The sequence below is a fragment of the Podarcis bocagei genome (genome assembly GCF_964188305.1).
Source record: "Podarcis bocagei genome assembly, chromosome: 11".
In the NCBI taxonomy this organism is placed as follows: Eukaryota; Metazoa; Chordata; class Lepidosauria; order Squamata; family Lacertidae; genus Podarcis; species Podarcis bocagei.
The window spans coordinates 40,561,455-40,577,137 of NC_138136.1; the positions used below are offsets into that span (position 1 = coordinate 40,561,455).

The 15,683-nt window shown below is 41.6% G+C and overlaps 1 protein-coding gene across 2 annotated transcripts in view; it reads right to left on the reverse strand.

Moving 5' to 3' along the window:
• ZSWIM6 (zinc finger SWIM-type containing 6) overlaps positions 1-15,683 on the reverse strand; it is a 104,915-nt gene that overhangs the window by 53,916 nt on the left and 35,316 nt on the right. For both annotated transcript variants that reach the window (XM_081212658.1, XM_081212657.1), the window contains exon 2: positions 3,781-4,137. In XM_081212658.1, the coding sequence (XP_081068784.1) occupies positions 3,781-4,137 (357 nt within the window). The remainder of the gene's footprint in view (positions 1-3,780; positions 4,138-15,683) is intronic.

The window sequence follows — 15,683 nt, forward strand, 5'->3', positions numbered from 1 at the left end:
TAAGTCTTCAGAGAAATAACACATTTGAAGTGATTTGCACCATATTATAGCTGGTGGGTTAAGGGGAAAATATGATACAATGTCTACTATTTTACATCAAGGATCCAGCTAGGCTAGCATCCTGAGCCAAACCATGGCCAGCCCAGATGCCTCCAAGAAGCCAGAGATAGCTGAGATGCTGTCAACATCCTTAAAGGTTTCATCTACATACTTCTCTGATTTTCTCAGCTTTGCTATCTTAGCCTCAAAGGAACAAACAAATATTCCCCAAGAGCTAACAGCTCAGTGCACCAAGCACACACCCATGACTTCTGCCCTGGAGACAGTCAGTCATAATATGTGACATATTATGGAAAACACCAATTATTCCTCCACACCCTTGCTGATTTTCTAGCTTCTAGACTCGTGTCTTCAAAATGTCATGTGTGTGTTTTTATAAAGCTGAGCACTGTGTTGAGGAGTTGGTTTTCAAGCTCACTGTGGTGACTTGCCTAAAGCCACCTAGTGAGTTAGTGAGATTTAACTTCCTAATTCACAATGCATTTCAGGTATTTAATTTCTTTTTTATTAAATTATTTTTAAACCCAACTCTCAATGTACATTGCCTTCACAAGGCAGTGTACAGAAATAATAGTTAATCAAAGTGTAGCAATGAATCAAAACCAGTTTTATAAAATTTAGTCTTGGGTGCTGTAATACACTGGCTCTAAGATGCCTTCCATTGAAGTTGTGGCGATTCACCTAGTCAAATTAGGATGCACCATAACATATATATGAGATTCAGCCATTAAAACAACAACTTTTTTTCTTATTTTTTTGCCTACCTTTTGCTAGCTAGTCATTTTTTCAAGACCATATTCCACAATTTCAAAGACTATTTCAACTACTTCAACTTACCTATGAAGTATCTTGAACAACACACATTCTCTCAGGCCAAGGCCATCTGGAATGTCTCATTCTGAACTCAAGTTGGTGCCTGAAACTGTTAACTCCTAAGCACCAGCTCAGGCCTCCACCATCTCATGCCCTCCAGATGTTTTGCACTACAGTTCCATCAGCTCCGTTCAAGACAGGTTGGGAAAGGCTGCACTACTTAATTTGAGGCTGAGGGATCCAAAACAGTGGTGGTGTGACTCTGTGGACATTCCCAGCACCTAACATTACATGGTTGATACCGGTATCATGAACATGGGCAGCTGGTAACTGCATAACTGAATGGGCATGGTATCCACCAATGGAGTTGTACCTTTCTGATAACTACAGGGCAGGGGAGGGAAAGAATTGGGTAATCAGAGCTGCAAATACCACACAACCTTTCCAGCAAGAAAATAAAGATGTGCCGAGTTTTTCTAGTCAGTATTCTATAAATGTCCCAGGACAAAGTTTATGATAGAACAATTAAGACTGTTGAAAGCATCCTGGTGGCATTCTAAAGATAAACTGTAAGGGGGGGGGAATAATGAAAAACGTGTGACATTTAAGTCTTCCCAGGGCCAGTTTGACCGGTGTTGTTTCTGTTTTTAAAATGCCACAACAAGAGAATTATTCGCCTGATCTACCAATTTGAACATGGCCAAGCTGTGCTTTAAAATCCAGGTTCACAGGTAGGACTTCATTGTTTCAATCCTTTTCTGCAAAGGAGCTAATGCGCAGAATCAGAACAGCTCTGGTCAGTGTAGCCATCTTATCAGCTGCATGACTGACATTCATGACTGATGTTCAAATAATTCCAACAGCTGCAACCGAACAAGTTCTGTATACCTCTTTGGGGACAAAGTTCACTAAGAAAATCTACTGCCACAAGTCAACTATTATGTAGTTTGCAGTCTGAAACAGACTTTTCCTCATACTTTTTACTTCAGTACTAACTAGTTTTTGTCAAGCTTAGTTATAAAAACTAAAAGAATGACACATATGGAGACGGAAGAGGTTCAATGTATCTAGACACAGCTCTAGAACACATTCAAAACTTGTTTCTTCCATAAAATCTTCAGAACCTCTCTGTAAACACCTCCATAAACAGACTGAAAGCCATCTCAGGAGCGTATGGCAGTGGGACACCACTTGAAACTGCCTTTCTATGGTAGCAGCTCAGTGCTCCATGGGGCAGGCTATTTGTGTGTACCATGTAAACAACACTGTTTTCTACACAGCCTTTATAGGACATATTCATATATACAGAATAATTAAAATGGGAGATACTTAAATAAGGGGGATGGGTTGCTGGGTGAGAGGAGCTGGAACTCAAGATGGTTGAAAAGCCAACTTCCCCACTTCACAGATGCCTGGAGCAACATAAACATTTTTCAGAATAAATCCCTTGCCTTGGTAAATAGCACCCAGTTAGCTTCTACAAAATACGCCTCACTTTCCAACCCCAATATGACTCCTTTCCATATATTGCCACTCCAAATTCCTTTGGCACCACTGCTACTGCACCCCAAAGGATCCTTCCTTCCCACAGATGACAATTCTCCACCATATAAACCCTACTTTAACATAAGCCTTAAAAATCTGCCAAAACAGCTGTCTCATCCATCCTGGTACCCTAAACAGGTGTTGTCATTCAAGTACCCATCTATTGCACACCACCAACCACTCTATACCCTTCCCTCTTGGGTGTAAAAAGCAAGTGATACACAAGGATCGTGTTCAAATCCCTACGCTGCCTTATGCATCGCATACTCCTTGACACCTGAGTTGCTAATTTATAGGGAACAATGGGAGATACTGATGCTGAACAACCCTGTGCTATCCATTGCTGAGTTATATTTTCTTCTATGTATATTAGCTCTAGCTCCAAGTAAAACAGAGTGAAGCAAAAGGTCCTGTGATGCCCACACTGAGGACTCCAGGAGCCTATATTTTGGACAGTCATGGTACAAGAAAATTTCTAAGGCTGTGTTTACACAGTCATTGCTGTGAACTTATTTCATTGTTATGTTGCTTATTGATAAGACATTCCTAAGATGAAGATGCAGATTTAGGCAAAACCTCTGTGTCTTCTCAGCCTCACGTGTGTCATGTTGTGGACCCTGGTATCCCTGAAAATAGTTCAACGTGTCCAGAAGTCTAACATTCTGTTTCTTTACCCAGGTATTTGAACAGATTTTACTGATTTACTGAAAGTTTCCACCTGCTTTAAAGTTTCATTTGCTGTCTTAACTGAGGAGGTTGGGGTTTTTTTGTATTTGTTCCATGCTATACACTGCCTGAAATCTGGTATACAAATGTTTCCAAATAAAATCCTTCCTGTGTTATTTATGGGACTAACTACCATTGTTAGTTTTTGACACTATCATAGGATGCCTATAAAACCATATGAAGTTGCAATCATCTGCAACCTTTGGAACATGGTTGGGTCAAGTATTGCTCTCCATCCAGGCATGTCACAGTGATGACATTAGACACTACTGAAGTTTTCAGAGTACTGCCTCCCCACACAATATACACTTAAGCAGCTACAGAAGCCACCCTTTGTTTTGTTTTGTCCTGTTCCTGATAATTCCATATCTGCTTGGACCTCAAGCAACTGAACATATTATATTCTCTCCCAGTATTAGCTGGGCCTATTATGATCATCCTTCCGAAAAGTATGTGTAACATTCCTTACTAGCTGTTTTCAGTCAAGTCTTTCACTGCATTGCCTAAAGTAGTCCAAGGTGGAATGTGTCTTTTATTGCTGTAACTGTACTTGCAGGTGAATCCATAAAGTCCAGTACATCACCACAGATAGAAGAATATCAGTAAGCCTGTACGCTGTACAGGAAGCTAACTCACCATGAACTTGATTGATCTCTGAATTCTGAGAAAGGATTTCATCTGCTAATTTCTGAGCAGTTGGCAAAACTTCTGTATGGTGCACTGTGATCAAATACTGTACAAACTTTTGTAGTTGGTCTCTGTTCATTTGAAAGAGAGTCTCTGAAATGGGAAGATGCAGTTTGACCTGATCTGGCTTGCGAATCCGGTACAAAGAAAGTGCCACGACGTGGGCACAGTAAAATATGTCTTTGTTTCCACAGCTACAGGTCACTGAGGTAATCTTGCAACGATCAAAGCTGATAGCTACATTGCAAACAGTTTCTGGCTCCGATTGCATTGCAGGCTCCGTCACTGTGCCACTCAGGTGGAAACCTGTTCATTGAAGAAACAAAAGAATAAAAAAGGACAATTCAGTCAAGTGTCTACGATTGCCATTTTAAGTGAGAAAAGCACTGTAGTTCATCAACAAGTAGAATGAAGTTTTAAATAGAGACAGTCTTAGACAGCAACTGTGGTCTTCGGCAGCAGCCACTAAAAGTCACCCAAAGGAACAGTGTGCATATAAATAGCTTCGTACACACAAAGTGGTCATTGTGGTAGAAAATGACTACAGAAAAAAACAGGAAACAGACTGAACAGGCCAGTGCGCTAAGCCTCCATTACTTTAGAACTCTCATGGCAGTACATTTTCCAGCTCCACAGACAGCAAACACTAGTTAGAACCTTCCATCAGTGGAATCTGGCAGGACTTAACTGGTTTCAGTATGAAGAAGAAAAAGAGTTCAACATGAATGTCAAAACAATATTCAGTGGTTCTGTAGAGGTTACTCAATTAATTCTATACTGTTCATCTGTATTTGTTTCACAGCCTGATAATGAGAATACACCTTCACAGGAAGAAATAACCATTTCTAGATCACTGATGAGTTTACCCATGTGTTCAGACCTAGAAATACCACGAACACTTAATCTTAGTTATGCAGTGCTCTTAAGGGAAGAATGCACATGAGTGAAATGGCCATTATGCATATACATATTTTTCCCTTGTTTAAATGTGTATGCAGCCAAAATAGGTAGAGTGCAGTTAGCAGAACATACTTCTGCTATAACATTTACTTCTAATAGGTCTACACAAACTTTAACATTGGCCTTCAAGTACCACATATGCCTACTGCAACTTCAGCACAGACTTTGGAGGAGGAGGAGGAGGAGAAAAGCCAAGCTACACCATCATAACCATGGCAAAACACTTTTGTGAGGATGTACATGTCACTGATGAAAGATGCATGACATAATACTCCCCCATGTAGAAGAGGATCCCTTGCACTCAGAAAACTTGCATGCGGGGTAGGAAAGCGTATCCTACCGTTCTGTGCTGTGCTAAATTTATCATATGGACTTAGTTGTGGGGAAAGCATTTAAATATGTGATACCTTGCCTGCAATGCAAAGTAATACAATCCAGGAAAGGATCTACAGTGCACTTTTACTGCACATTTAATCCACTTTTGAAATGTCCTCTGTCCGCAAAGGTTGACTGTAGATTTGTCCTAGCCTGTAGTTATGTATTAAAAGCTATTTCAAATAAAACCAGTCACAGTACCAACACGACTCTTGTACCAACGATTAGATAAGGAGTATCAAAGATTAAATAAAGGGTATCAATTTTGCATGTCCAAAGCATTGTGAAACAAAAGATTGATGTGAGCAACTTCGGGTGTGTCTTGTTAGCAAATGAATGTTAATGAAGTGAAAGGCAAGACAAACCAAAACGGAAAGGGAAGAGAAATAAAGCACTGAGCTATGATTCATGAATTCCTTTTGGAGTGACACTGGTTCTCTCCCTGCCCATAGGAATCCAATCCATTTCCCACATAATTTTCAATTAGTAATCTCTTCCTGACCAAAAAAGACATTCATTAATTTTATTTATTCATAACATGTATATACTGCTTGAGTGTGTTTTAAAAAACCCCTTGAATTGATTTACAAATAAGATAAAACAGTATCACTAAAAAAGATGCTATGAAAAAGTAGAGCTAGTGTCATCAGCATACTGATGGCACCTCATCCCAAAACACCTGATGACCACTCCCAGCGGCTTCATGGAGGTATTAAATGTGGCACCCCATAACGTAGCCACCAGGGGGGCAAAAACACTCTCCCAATGCTACTGCCTCTGGACTGGGTCCTGAAGGGAGAATCAGAACCACTGTAATACAGTGCCCCCAATTCCTACTCTCCAGAGATGGTCCAGGAGGATACCATGGTCAATGGTATGAAAAGTCGATGAGAGACTGTCTTTACAGGGGGAACACCAGAAGCCTTACCCAGCATTAATGTTTAGGCAATCAGCTCTCCCCACCCCCACCCCATTGAAATGTACTATTTTTAAAAAAGCATCTACAGTAATGCAAAGTTTTGATATCAACTCAGTGGCTTGGTAGAACACGAGACTCTTAATCTCAGGGTTGTGGATTCAAGCCCCACGTTGGGCAAAAGATTCCTGCATTGTAGGCATTTGGACTAGATGACCCTTGTGGCCCCTTCCAACTCTATGATTCTATGATCTTGAGTTTCCCCTCTACAAAAGGAGGGGCTCCATCTGTTCACAGAAGGGTCTTTGATCCAGCAGAGACTCTTAATGGTGGAGGTGATTTGTGCCGATTAACCCTTTCCCCTGCAGCACTCCACAGCCCTCCCATCTGGAGATTTTCAGGGAGGGAAGAGGAGGGGCAAGGAGAAATCAGTGGCGATAGTGTTCCTTTTCTACCAGTGGAAGCATCCCACAACTGCTCCTCTCTAACTGGGAGGATATTGCATGGCTCTATACAGTACTGAAACACAGGTACAGGGTTCATACAAACCCAAAGAACACCTGTGACCTCTCTTGATTCGAGTATGGCTTGTAGCAACTACAAAGCAGCTCTAGTACTGAAATGATTAAGCAAGAGAAGAAGGAACACAAACACATTTAGCCAACTTGAGACTTGCTATACATGCTGTTGGCAATTTTCATATGGAGGTTTTTCTCTCTTCTGGACGTTATCCTACTTTCTTTGGTATAATTTTACTTTTTACTGTAACCTTGTATAGTTTCCAGTCAAGACAGCAATAAAAGGCCACAGAAAACCGCAGCAGCGAACACTTCCAAGATGAGGAGCTGAGATGGTCAAACGACACCAACCTCAAAATTCCAGCTGCCTGGAAAGACCAAGGCTCCCAGTCAAGTGCCTAACATTGTGGTCAGGCAACCCTAAACTATGCTCTCTCTGAAGGGGCAGAAGGGCTGACTGACACCCCACAAACTGGGACCAAGCATGATAATGGCTAGACATCCAGTCACAGAGGAAACAAGTGATAATGTCCAAGGTTAAAGTAACATTTGTTTGAGACAGAACTTCCTGTTCTCATTATGACCAGTTGCAACTTTAACCCAGTTCAGACTACAAGGCCAAGTGATAATGTTTTTGACAGAACTCCATTTGCTAGTCCCCTGCACCCATCTGTTATTCTCAACTTCCACCTGATCAGTTTTCATGTCAAGTAGCTGCTATATCCCACAAGCATAGCCATCAGCGGAAAAAGCCAGTACAGTGGTACCTCTGGATACGAACTTAATTCGTTCTGGAGGTCCGTTCTTAACCTGAAACCATTCTTAACCTGAGGTACCACTTTAGTTAATGGGGCCTCCCGCTGCCACTGTGCCGCTGGTGCAGGATTTCTGTTCTCATCCTGAGGTAAAGTTCTTAACCCGAGTACTACCTCCAGGTTAGTGGAGTCTGTAACCTGAAGTGTTTGTAACCTGAGGTACCACTGTAGTATGCACAGCAAGAATTCAGCTCATCTCCCTTCAACGTTAAACCTGTACTGGATGACTAAACATTGGTCAGAACATTGGTCATTCCAGCTCAGTATTGTCTACACCACCTGACGGGGGAAATACTCAGTCCCACCAGGAGATGCAGAGGATTCAACAAGGGACCTTCTGCATGCAAAGCAATGCTCTACCACTGAGCTACAGCCCTTCCCCGTAAGGATCTGTAGATCTCAATACACAAAGATGCACAGCTCAGTGCAATTCCATGATGCTTTAACTCAGATTCTTGCATCGCAGGGTGTTGGTCTAGATGACCCTCAGAGTCCCTTCCACCTCTACAATTCTATAATTCTATAAATGAGGACATCACACTAAATCCAATGTTCTCTAACTGCCTTGCCACAGCACTACGCACACTGAGCTCCTCAAAGGGGTGTGCTGTTTCCAATAGGCAAAACTAAGAACTTTACTGGCAGGAACCTGCCAAACCAAGTCACAGAGTTCTCAGCTGCCACACATAAGCCACCCATAATATCAGTTTAGAGACAAAAAGACAGACAGACAAGTATGATGTAGAGAGAAATGTTCAGCCACCTCACTAAGTCAATCACACGTTAAAACAAACCTAAAATAACCCATTCTTTTTACCCTTCCATTCACTTTTAAAACTTACAGCTTTTGTTTCTATTCTCCCAGAAGAGCCAAAGATTACTTCCTGTTCAATACTTTTCAGCTACGGTAAAGCAATGTTAAAGATTTGTCTCCATGCAGAGGAATTAATGTTTGTTCCAAAATAATATCACTCTCCCTACAGCACCTAGACCTTTACTTTACTCCAATCAAAGCCTACACACACAAAGTGAAGGGCAACACTAGTGACTTCTGAAGAACTATATTCATGTAACGAATTTCATAAGGAGCATTATGCCATGTGAGCTCCTACCTGCAGCCTTGCATCACAGAGCCCAGGCATAGGTTTGCCACCTCAGTGAGAATGAGGCCACAGTCCAACAAAGATTTGTAGGTTTAGGTTACTACAATACTTTATCTTGTCTTTCCTGTTTATGTAGTAGAAAGCTGTCTTTTCTGATAAGAACTGCGGAAAACAAGAGCCTCAAAACACTTCCTCTGTTTTCTTCTTCCAGAATCACCATTTGGTTGCAAAATCACAACAGATGCTGTAAAAACTACTTTACCCTCTAAGAAGGGGAGAGGGGAGAGTGTCGAAATGCTTATATTTGAGTCTACAAATTCCATGCTATTATTACATAATTTAGGTTTTAACCATGGTTAGCGGATCAGGTATCTAGTTATTGACAAACTATTTTCACAAAAAGAGGGGAGAGGTTTAATGTATCTCTGCTCATATACCTCTTGGAAATTTGAGGTCTCCTCAACAGATGGGCATTCATGTGACAGCGATTGGACAGCAGCCTGCAGTTGTCACTGGATGAGAAGAGAGAAAACTGGTCCATTCTCCAGTGCAAATTCCTCAGCAGATCTCCTCACAACTCCCCCCTCCCCATTATTCAGAAACCAATGCCTGCCAGTTCCTCTTATTGCAACATGAACAAATGTCTGCCTGTCCATTTGTAGCAATAAATGAAATTTAACACAAAGTAACAGATGAGCAATCCTCTTTATAAATTAACCCTCCCTTACCCACCCACCCCCAAAGTATCCTTGGATTTGCTTCCATTAAAAGCACATCTCAGCACATCCTGCTGACTTTGGTTGCCAGAACACTCCCCCAACTCCTCATCTCCCTCCAGTCTCTTGTGGACTATAGAGCATAAATTAGCTATTCATTACATGTGAAGGAGTCACAGATAGAGCTGCACCCTGCTGAGGAAGACTGCTATTTTACATGTCAATTTCACAACGAAAGCATCTGCTTCTTTCCTAATAAGTATATTTAAAGCTGCCGCACAACGTGCAGATTATATGCTGTTCGTTGCCTGCTTGTTCGGATATCATGAACTCCTAAGTAACATTGCTCAAAATTATTCCCTTCGAGGCCTCCATTTCTTAGCATTGTTTGTAACATACCCGTTATGCCCCCAAAGTGAATAACTTGTGTCCTTTAAAGGTTGTAGTCAAAATAATTTGGATGCGGGACAATTTTTGGCTCACAACTGCTTATGCACTAATATGGTGGTACCTTGGTTTATGACCATAATCCGTTCCGGAGGTCCGATCGTAAACCAAAACAGGTCGTAACCCAAGGTGCGCTTTCACCAATAGGGCCTCCCCCCCAAAAAAGGGGGGTTGTAATCCAAAAAATTGTTCATAATCCAAAAAAAACCCACCCCCTGGGTCGTAATCCAAAAAAAGTTCGCAAACCAGGACGCACACTTCCGGGTTTGAATTGGTCGTAATCCAAAATGGTCGTAAACTAGGCTGTTCGCAAATCAAGGTACCACTGTATTAGTATCTTGTGCATTTTTTTAAAAAATCACCTTATAGAACCAGCCATTACTCATTTCAAATGCACAACAAACACAGAACTGTTCCACAACGACCATATGAAAAACCTGGTACAAAAGCATAAGGCGATGTAACAAACGAATTGCCCAACCGCAAGGCAAAAGAACTCTGTAACCACCAAGTGAACCGAAGCACCAATGCTTTTACTGAGAGAGAGAGAGAGAGAGAGAGAGAGAGAGAGAGAGAGAGACTAAAACCTGGAGAACAAATTTTTGTATTATTGGTTTCATTCCTGCCTGCATCATGCCGGTAGGAAACTGAAGCAGGATTAAACCCCAGAAATGATTGGTAAATTACCCCATGGGGCAAAGCAGCTGAGGGAGTGGGGAAAGAGTGATGCATAGAACTGCCAGGGGAAAATGTACTCAGTCTATTACAAACGCATCTTTACAGCTCAGAAAGGCTGAAGCGCAGATACCCACCCACTTCTCTACTTCATCAGCCTCTCCCAATGCACCTTTTTCTGGAGATGGGGAGGGCATGTAATGACCAATTCAGCCCTCAGCTATGTACCACAACTGTTTTGAGTAGGCAAAGAGCTGGCAAGGAATTTCCAGATAAGGCATGTTCAGGTGTTATTAAACAACAGCTACAATTCTCAGCCCACAAACTGGAATAACTAGTTCACCAGTTGTACCAGTGCTTTATGCTGGTGAAACTAGTAAGGCTGCCTGCCTCCTTCAAAAGGGCAACGTGAAAGTCTGTTCATTAAGCCAGAATAATTTAAAATACAGCCCTAACAGTTGCTTACTCTATACGTGTGTGTGTGTGTGTGTGTGTGTGCGCGCGCACACACACACACACACACACAACTACGCCTGGAGTAATTATCTTGATTTTGAGCAAAATCACATCTGTTTGTGTGCAAGTAAATACAGCCCGACAGCAATTTGGTTCATCTATCAGAAAGAATCAACTGCAAGCTTAATAAGCATTATTTGCATTCTGTACAATGGTGTATTTGTTCTTTCAAGCTATTACAGTGATAATTTGAACGCATGTACTGTGTACTAAATTTAAGGTGCTCAAAGCCATAAAGCACAATGTATTCCAATTGGATAATTCTAAGCCCAGATCATTTAATGTCAAACATTACTGCATCTAGTTACAGAGCTGTTTACCAAAGCAGCAGCTACGCTGACTTTTCTGCAGCAGCTATACCCAACATTTTAAATGGCTTCATTTTGTTCAGCCAACACTCCTTAAGAGGGGGAAAAACAGTGTTTAAGTAGTCTGAAGAGTTTTCAGTTTATATTGAATTGGGGGGGGGGCATAAAATGTTACACTTGTGCTCAGCAGAATTACACTTACATGAGAAAGGGGAGGTGATTTTCACTGATTTTGCCAGAGGCCTCACACCCCTCAAAAAGTTGCTGCAGAGGACTACAGGGGATGGGGGAGGGAATCACTAAAAATAAGTCTCTCCTATTCCTCCAACAGAAGCTTCTGATAGATTACTGTTGTCCGTACATGGAATCCCAACTCTAGATCCAACAAAATACATTGCAATTCCTGCACTGCAGGAAGTTAGAGTAGATGACGCTATGGGTCCCTCCCTCCTAGCTCTAAAATTCTACTATTCTATGTTTGTGATTTTGCAAATACTGTTTAAATCTTTGAAAATAGATATTATGAGGCTGCATGTTTGGTATGGATCAGGGACTGTATAAAACTGGAAAAGGAAGAAGCATTGGACTTAGAAGGCCACGATAACATACAACAGCGGCAAGAGTCTTGATAGCACAAGGATGGAAGAATGAGGAAATCCCGAGAAAAGAACAGTGGCAAGAGAATAACATGTGTTGAGAAATCAGAGAGAGGAACTGAGGGAAGAGAGGGTTCAATGGAAAGGTGGGGGGGGAGGGGGAAAATAATGAATATGATATGTTTTGATATTTTGTTATGTTGAAATTGTTAATTTTTTTAAAAGAAATATTTGGGAATAGAAATAGGTATCAAGACATACAACATCCACACAGTTTTAATGAAAACTAATTACCAAGGGATAGATCAAACATAATGTTTAGTGCAAGAAGTAGGAGAGCTAGCATGCTTGCACAGGTGATTTTCATTGTGCAAGTGATAGTGCAAGCAAAAGTATACAATAGGTTAACACTGCGTACACTTCCACTGGCCCAAGCCATTCACTGGATTTGGGATTCATGCAAGCAGATTGGTTGTTGTGTCAGTGGGCTGCCACAATTGGACCTCACTCCTAAATTCTACTTTATTCCCAAGCTTCCTAACATGCTATCCTGGTACTGGATCAAAATAAGATAAAAGGGAATCTGTTACCATTCCTAGTAAACCATGCGCCTTAAGAGTAAGCAAAATTAAAATTAAAAATTGCATTGCTAAAGGGCTTTTTCCATTTTGACTGCATAATCAATCCCCTGTGATATCTTTGACAATTTTAATAAGGTTCAATTTAGTCAACTTGAATATTGGGTTCATAGAAACTATCAAAATAGTTAAGGGGCATCCTGTTTTACTCTTTTCCTCCAAGTAATGTAGATGATTACTATCTATGCAGATATCTAAAACATATGCAATTGATAGAATTGCATCAATTCTAGAAAGGTTCACTAGATGCAATAAATAAAATTGTGTGTGCTTGAATTTATAATTGTGGGTAATTGAGTCCTTACAGAAGCTTGTATTTGGACTCCCTGTCCAAAGCAACTATACCAATTCTTCACGAAATCAGGAAAACCAGTTTCATGGTGAATTCTAGAAAACTGTACATGAAAAAAAATAGCTTCATCTTGTGTGATACATATTGTTCCTTAATTTTTTTATTTTTTAAAAAACAACCTTGCAATTAAAAGAAACCAAGAGGTCACACAGCAGCTATCTATACATTCTTTGAAATGGCACACTGATCTCCATATCCTAGCTGGCATACAAAGGAAATTACACCGAAGAAATATGCTATTATTTTGAAGAACACTTGCTTATATTATCTAAAGCCCGTTCTATAGGGTCACATCCAACATCACTTTTTCATTCACACTGCCCAAAAGTGCAAGCCTTTAATGTGGAAATAGCTTGATGCAAAATAGCTTGAGGCAAAATGATTCAAACAAGGCTAGAAAGTTGTGTTAAAAATAAAATGTCAGTTTTAAATGCATGGGCAACCAAGCATCCTGGGCTTGTTCCAGCCTCCTTCCAGGAACTAAGAAGCTGGCTACACAGACAGTATGTCAAATGGTAAAACTATTCCTGGACTGTATCAGCTCAGATTGTTGATAGTTATGTGACTGAATGCTCTCCTCCCTCCTCTCCAAACCCCCAAAGATTTATGAACACAGTACACTTGTATTAAGAAAAAGTGCTCTGTTCCAGCCTGCTCTTCAACATCTACCCTCCAAGGAACAGGAATTTTTTATTTTTATTTCTGTGCATAGCATGGGATACCACCACCATTATCTCCAGGTCAACTTAGTAAAAACATAAATAAATCCTAGCCAGTTTTAACCCTGTGTTCTCCTGTCTGGCTGCGAAGCCATGCACATTCTATTTGAGTAATCCAGTGTTTCCCAACCACTGTTCCGCGGCACACTAGTGTGCCGCGAGATGTTGCCTGGTGTGCCGCGAGATGTTGCCTGGAGGGAGGCGGGCGAGTCGGGCGGCGAGAGGCGGGGCGGCGGCGGCGAGGAGAGGCCGCCCAGCGCGGGGCTCTCGCCGTCTGCCTGCCTGCCTGGCTGCCTGCGAGCTCGGCGGGCAGCGCCTCCGTCCGCAGCGCCCGCCTCGCGGCTCTCATTCCCTGCCCCTGCCAAAGCTCACCCAGCCAAGCCGCGCTCTCCTTCCTGCCTCGCTTTGCTGCCTCCTCCCCCCCACCCCCAAAGCTTGGAGGTTCCCCGGCAAGGGGGAGGGAAAAAAATTGAAACTTACACTTTCGTGCGTCCCTCCCGGCGTGACGCTGCGCGCTGACGTCACGGGGCTGTAATGGTGGTGTGCCTCGAGATTTTTTTCATCAAACAAGTGTGCCTTTGCCCAAAAAAGGTTGGGAAACACTGGAGTAATCATTCCTTCATTGTCTCATTTCATATACAGTGGTACCTCAGGTTACAGACGCTTCAGGTTACAGACTCCGCTAACCCAGAAATAGTACCTCGAGTTAAGAACTTTACCTCAGGATGAAAACAGAAATTGAGTGGTGGTGGCGCAGCGGCGGCGGCAGGAGGCCCCATTAGCTAAAGTGGTACCTCAGGTTAAGAACAGTTTCAGGTTAAGAACGGGCCTCCAGAACGAATTAAGTTCTTAACCCGAGGTACCACTGTACTGAAAAAAGACTAAGTGATATTAAAGATAGAAGCTACCCTCTATCAAATCAGACCATCGGTCCACTTAGCTCAGTACTGTCTACACTGACCAACAGCAGTTTTCCAACATTTCAGAAGAAAGTCGTTTGAAGCCTACCTAGGATTGAGCCAAAGACCTTCTTCAGGCAAAGTAATTGCTCTACTAGTTTGTATGGCCCTCCTACTATTGCACTGGTATGGTCCTTCCAGTATAGCCCTTTAGGTTCTGCACCATACACCACCACCAGAAATAAAAGTTTTTTTTAAAAAAAACCTTTCTCTTGAGGCACCTAAAATTCATAATTTTATTTTGATGCTTAGTATTAATCAGATGCTCGTGTTAACAAGAATGAACACGTTTCCCACCCCATGCAAGCCCTTCTTGCTTCCTTGATCAATTCTTTGGTCACGTATAAGTATTTTGCTACTGGGCTTTGGTACTTGGCTGTGTTCTTGAAGATGTTGCTATCCTTTAAGTGTTTTACAGGGAAGGGGGGAAAGAATCAATATTGCCTTGAGGCAGCACATCAACACATCCTTTTAAGAGATGCTTGTGCTATGATAAAAGAAAGGAAGTTGTTCAGGTTCTACGTAGACCTCAGACATATACCTTATTTTACCACCAACCTGGCAAAACTGATCCCGCAGATTCTTTTATCAGGAGAAACTCACTTATCACTTGCCCCTGTGTGTCAGTATGAGCACCCTGAGCGTTCTGTGGCAAAGCTTACTTCCTGGACACAATGGCCATAAACAAAGTGAGTTGTTGGTGTAACTCAAGTCCTGAAAATAAATCATTTTGCCCTGCCTTAAACACAGTTTTTAAAGGCTTGTTTTGTTATCCATTTAAAAGATAACTGCACATAAAAACGCCAGCTTGGGTGGACATGGACTGATGCACTATTCAAGTCTTTAGTACTTCTAAAGTTGGACTCTATGGCTCAATTTGTTCAGTTTGTCCAGATTTCATCACCATCCAACCAATGATGCATATACAGTCAACATTTCTTTTCCCAAACTCCAAGCACTGCACCAGCCAAAGTTTCATTTAATGTTGTTGAGAAGGGGGAGGCAACATTGCCTTGAAAATCTCCCAGAGAAGCAGGCTGTTGTATTAGAACAAACAGCAGCTTGTTTCTATCGCTCCTTTGTTTGACAAGTTTGAGCTGGCTAGAAAGGTCATTTATGCCTCAAAGCATCAAATTAACATTTGGAGGACATGAATTTTAAAAATGGCTATTTGGTTCTGCTTTCTGAATTCCTAATCTTTTTTTAAATAAAAAATAAAAAATAAAAATCTGACTTAGC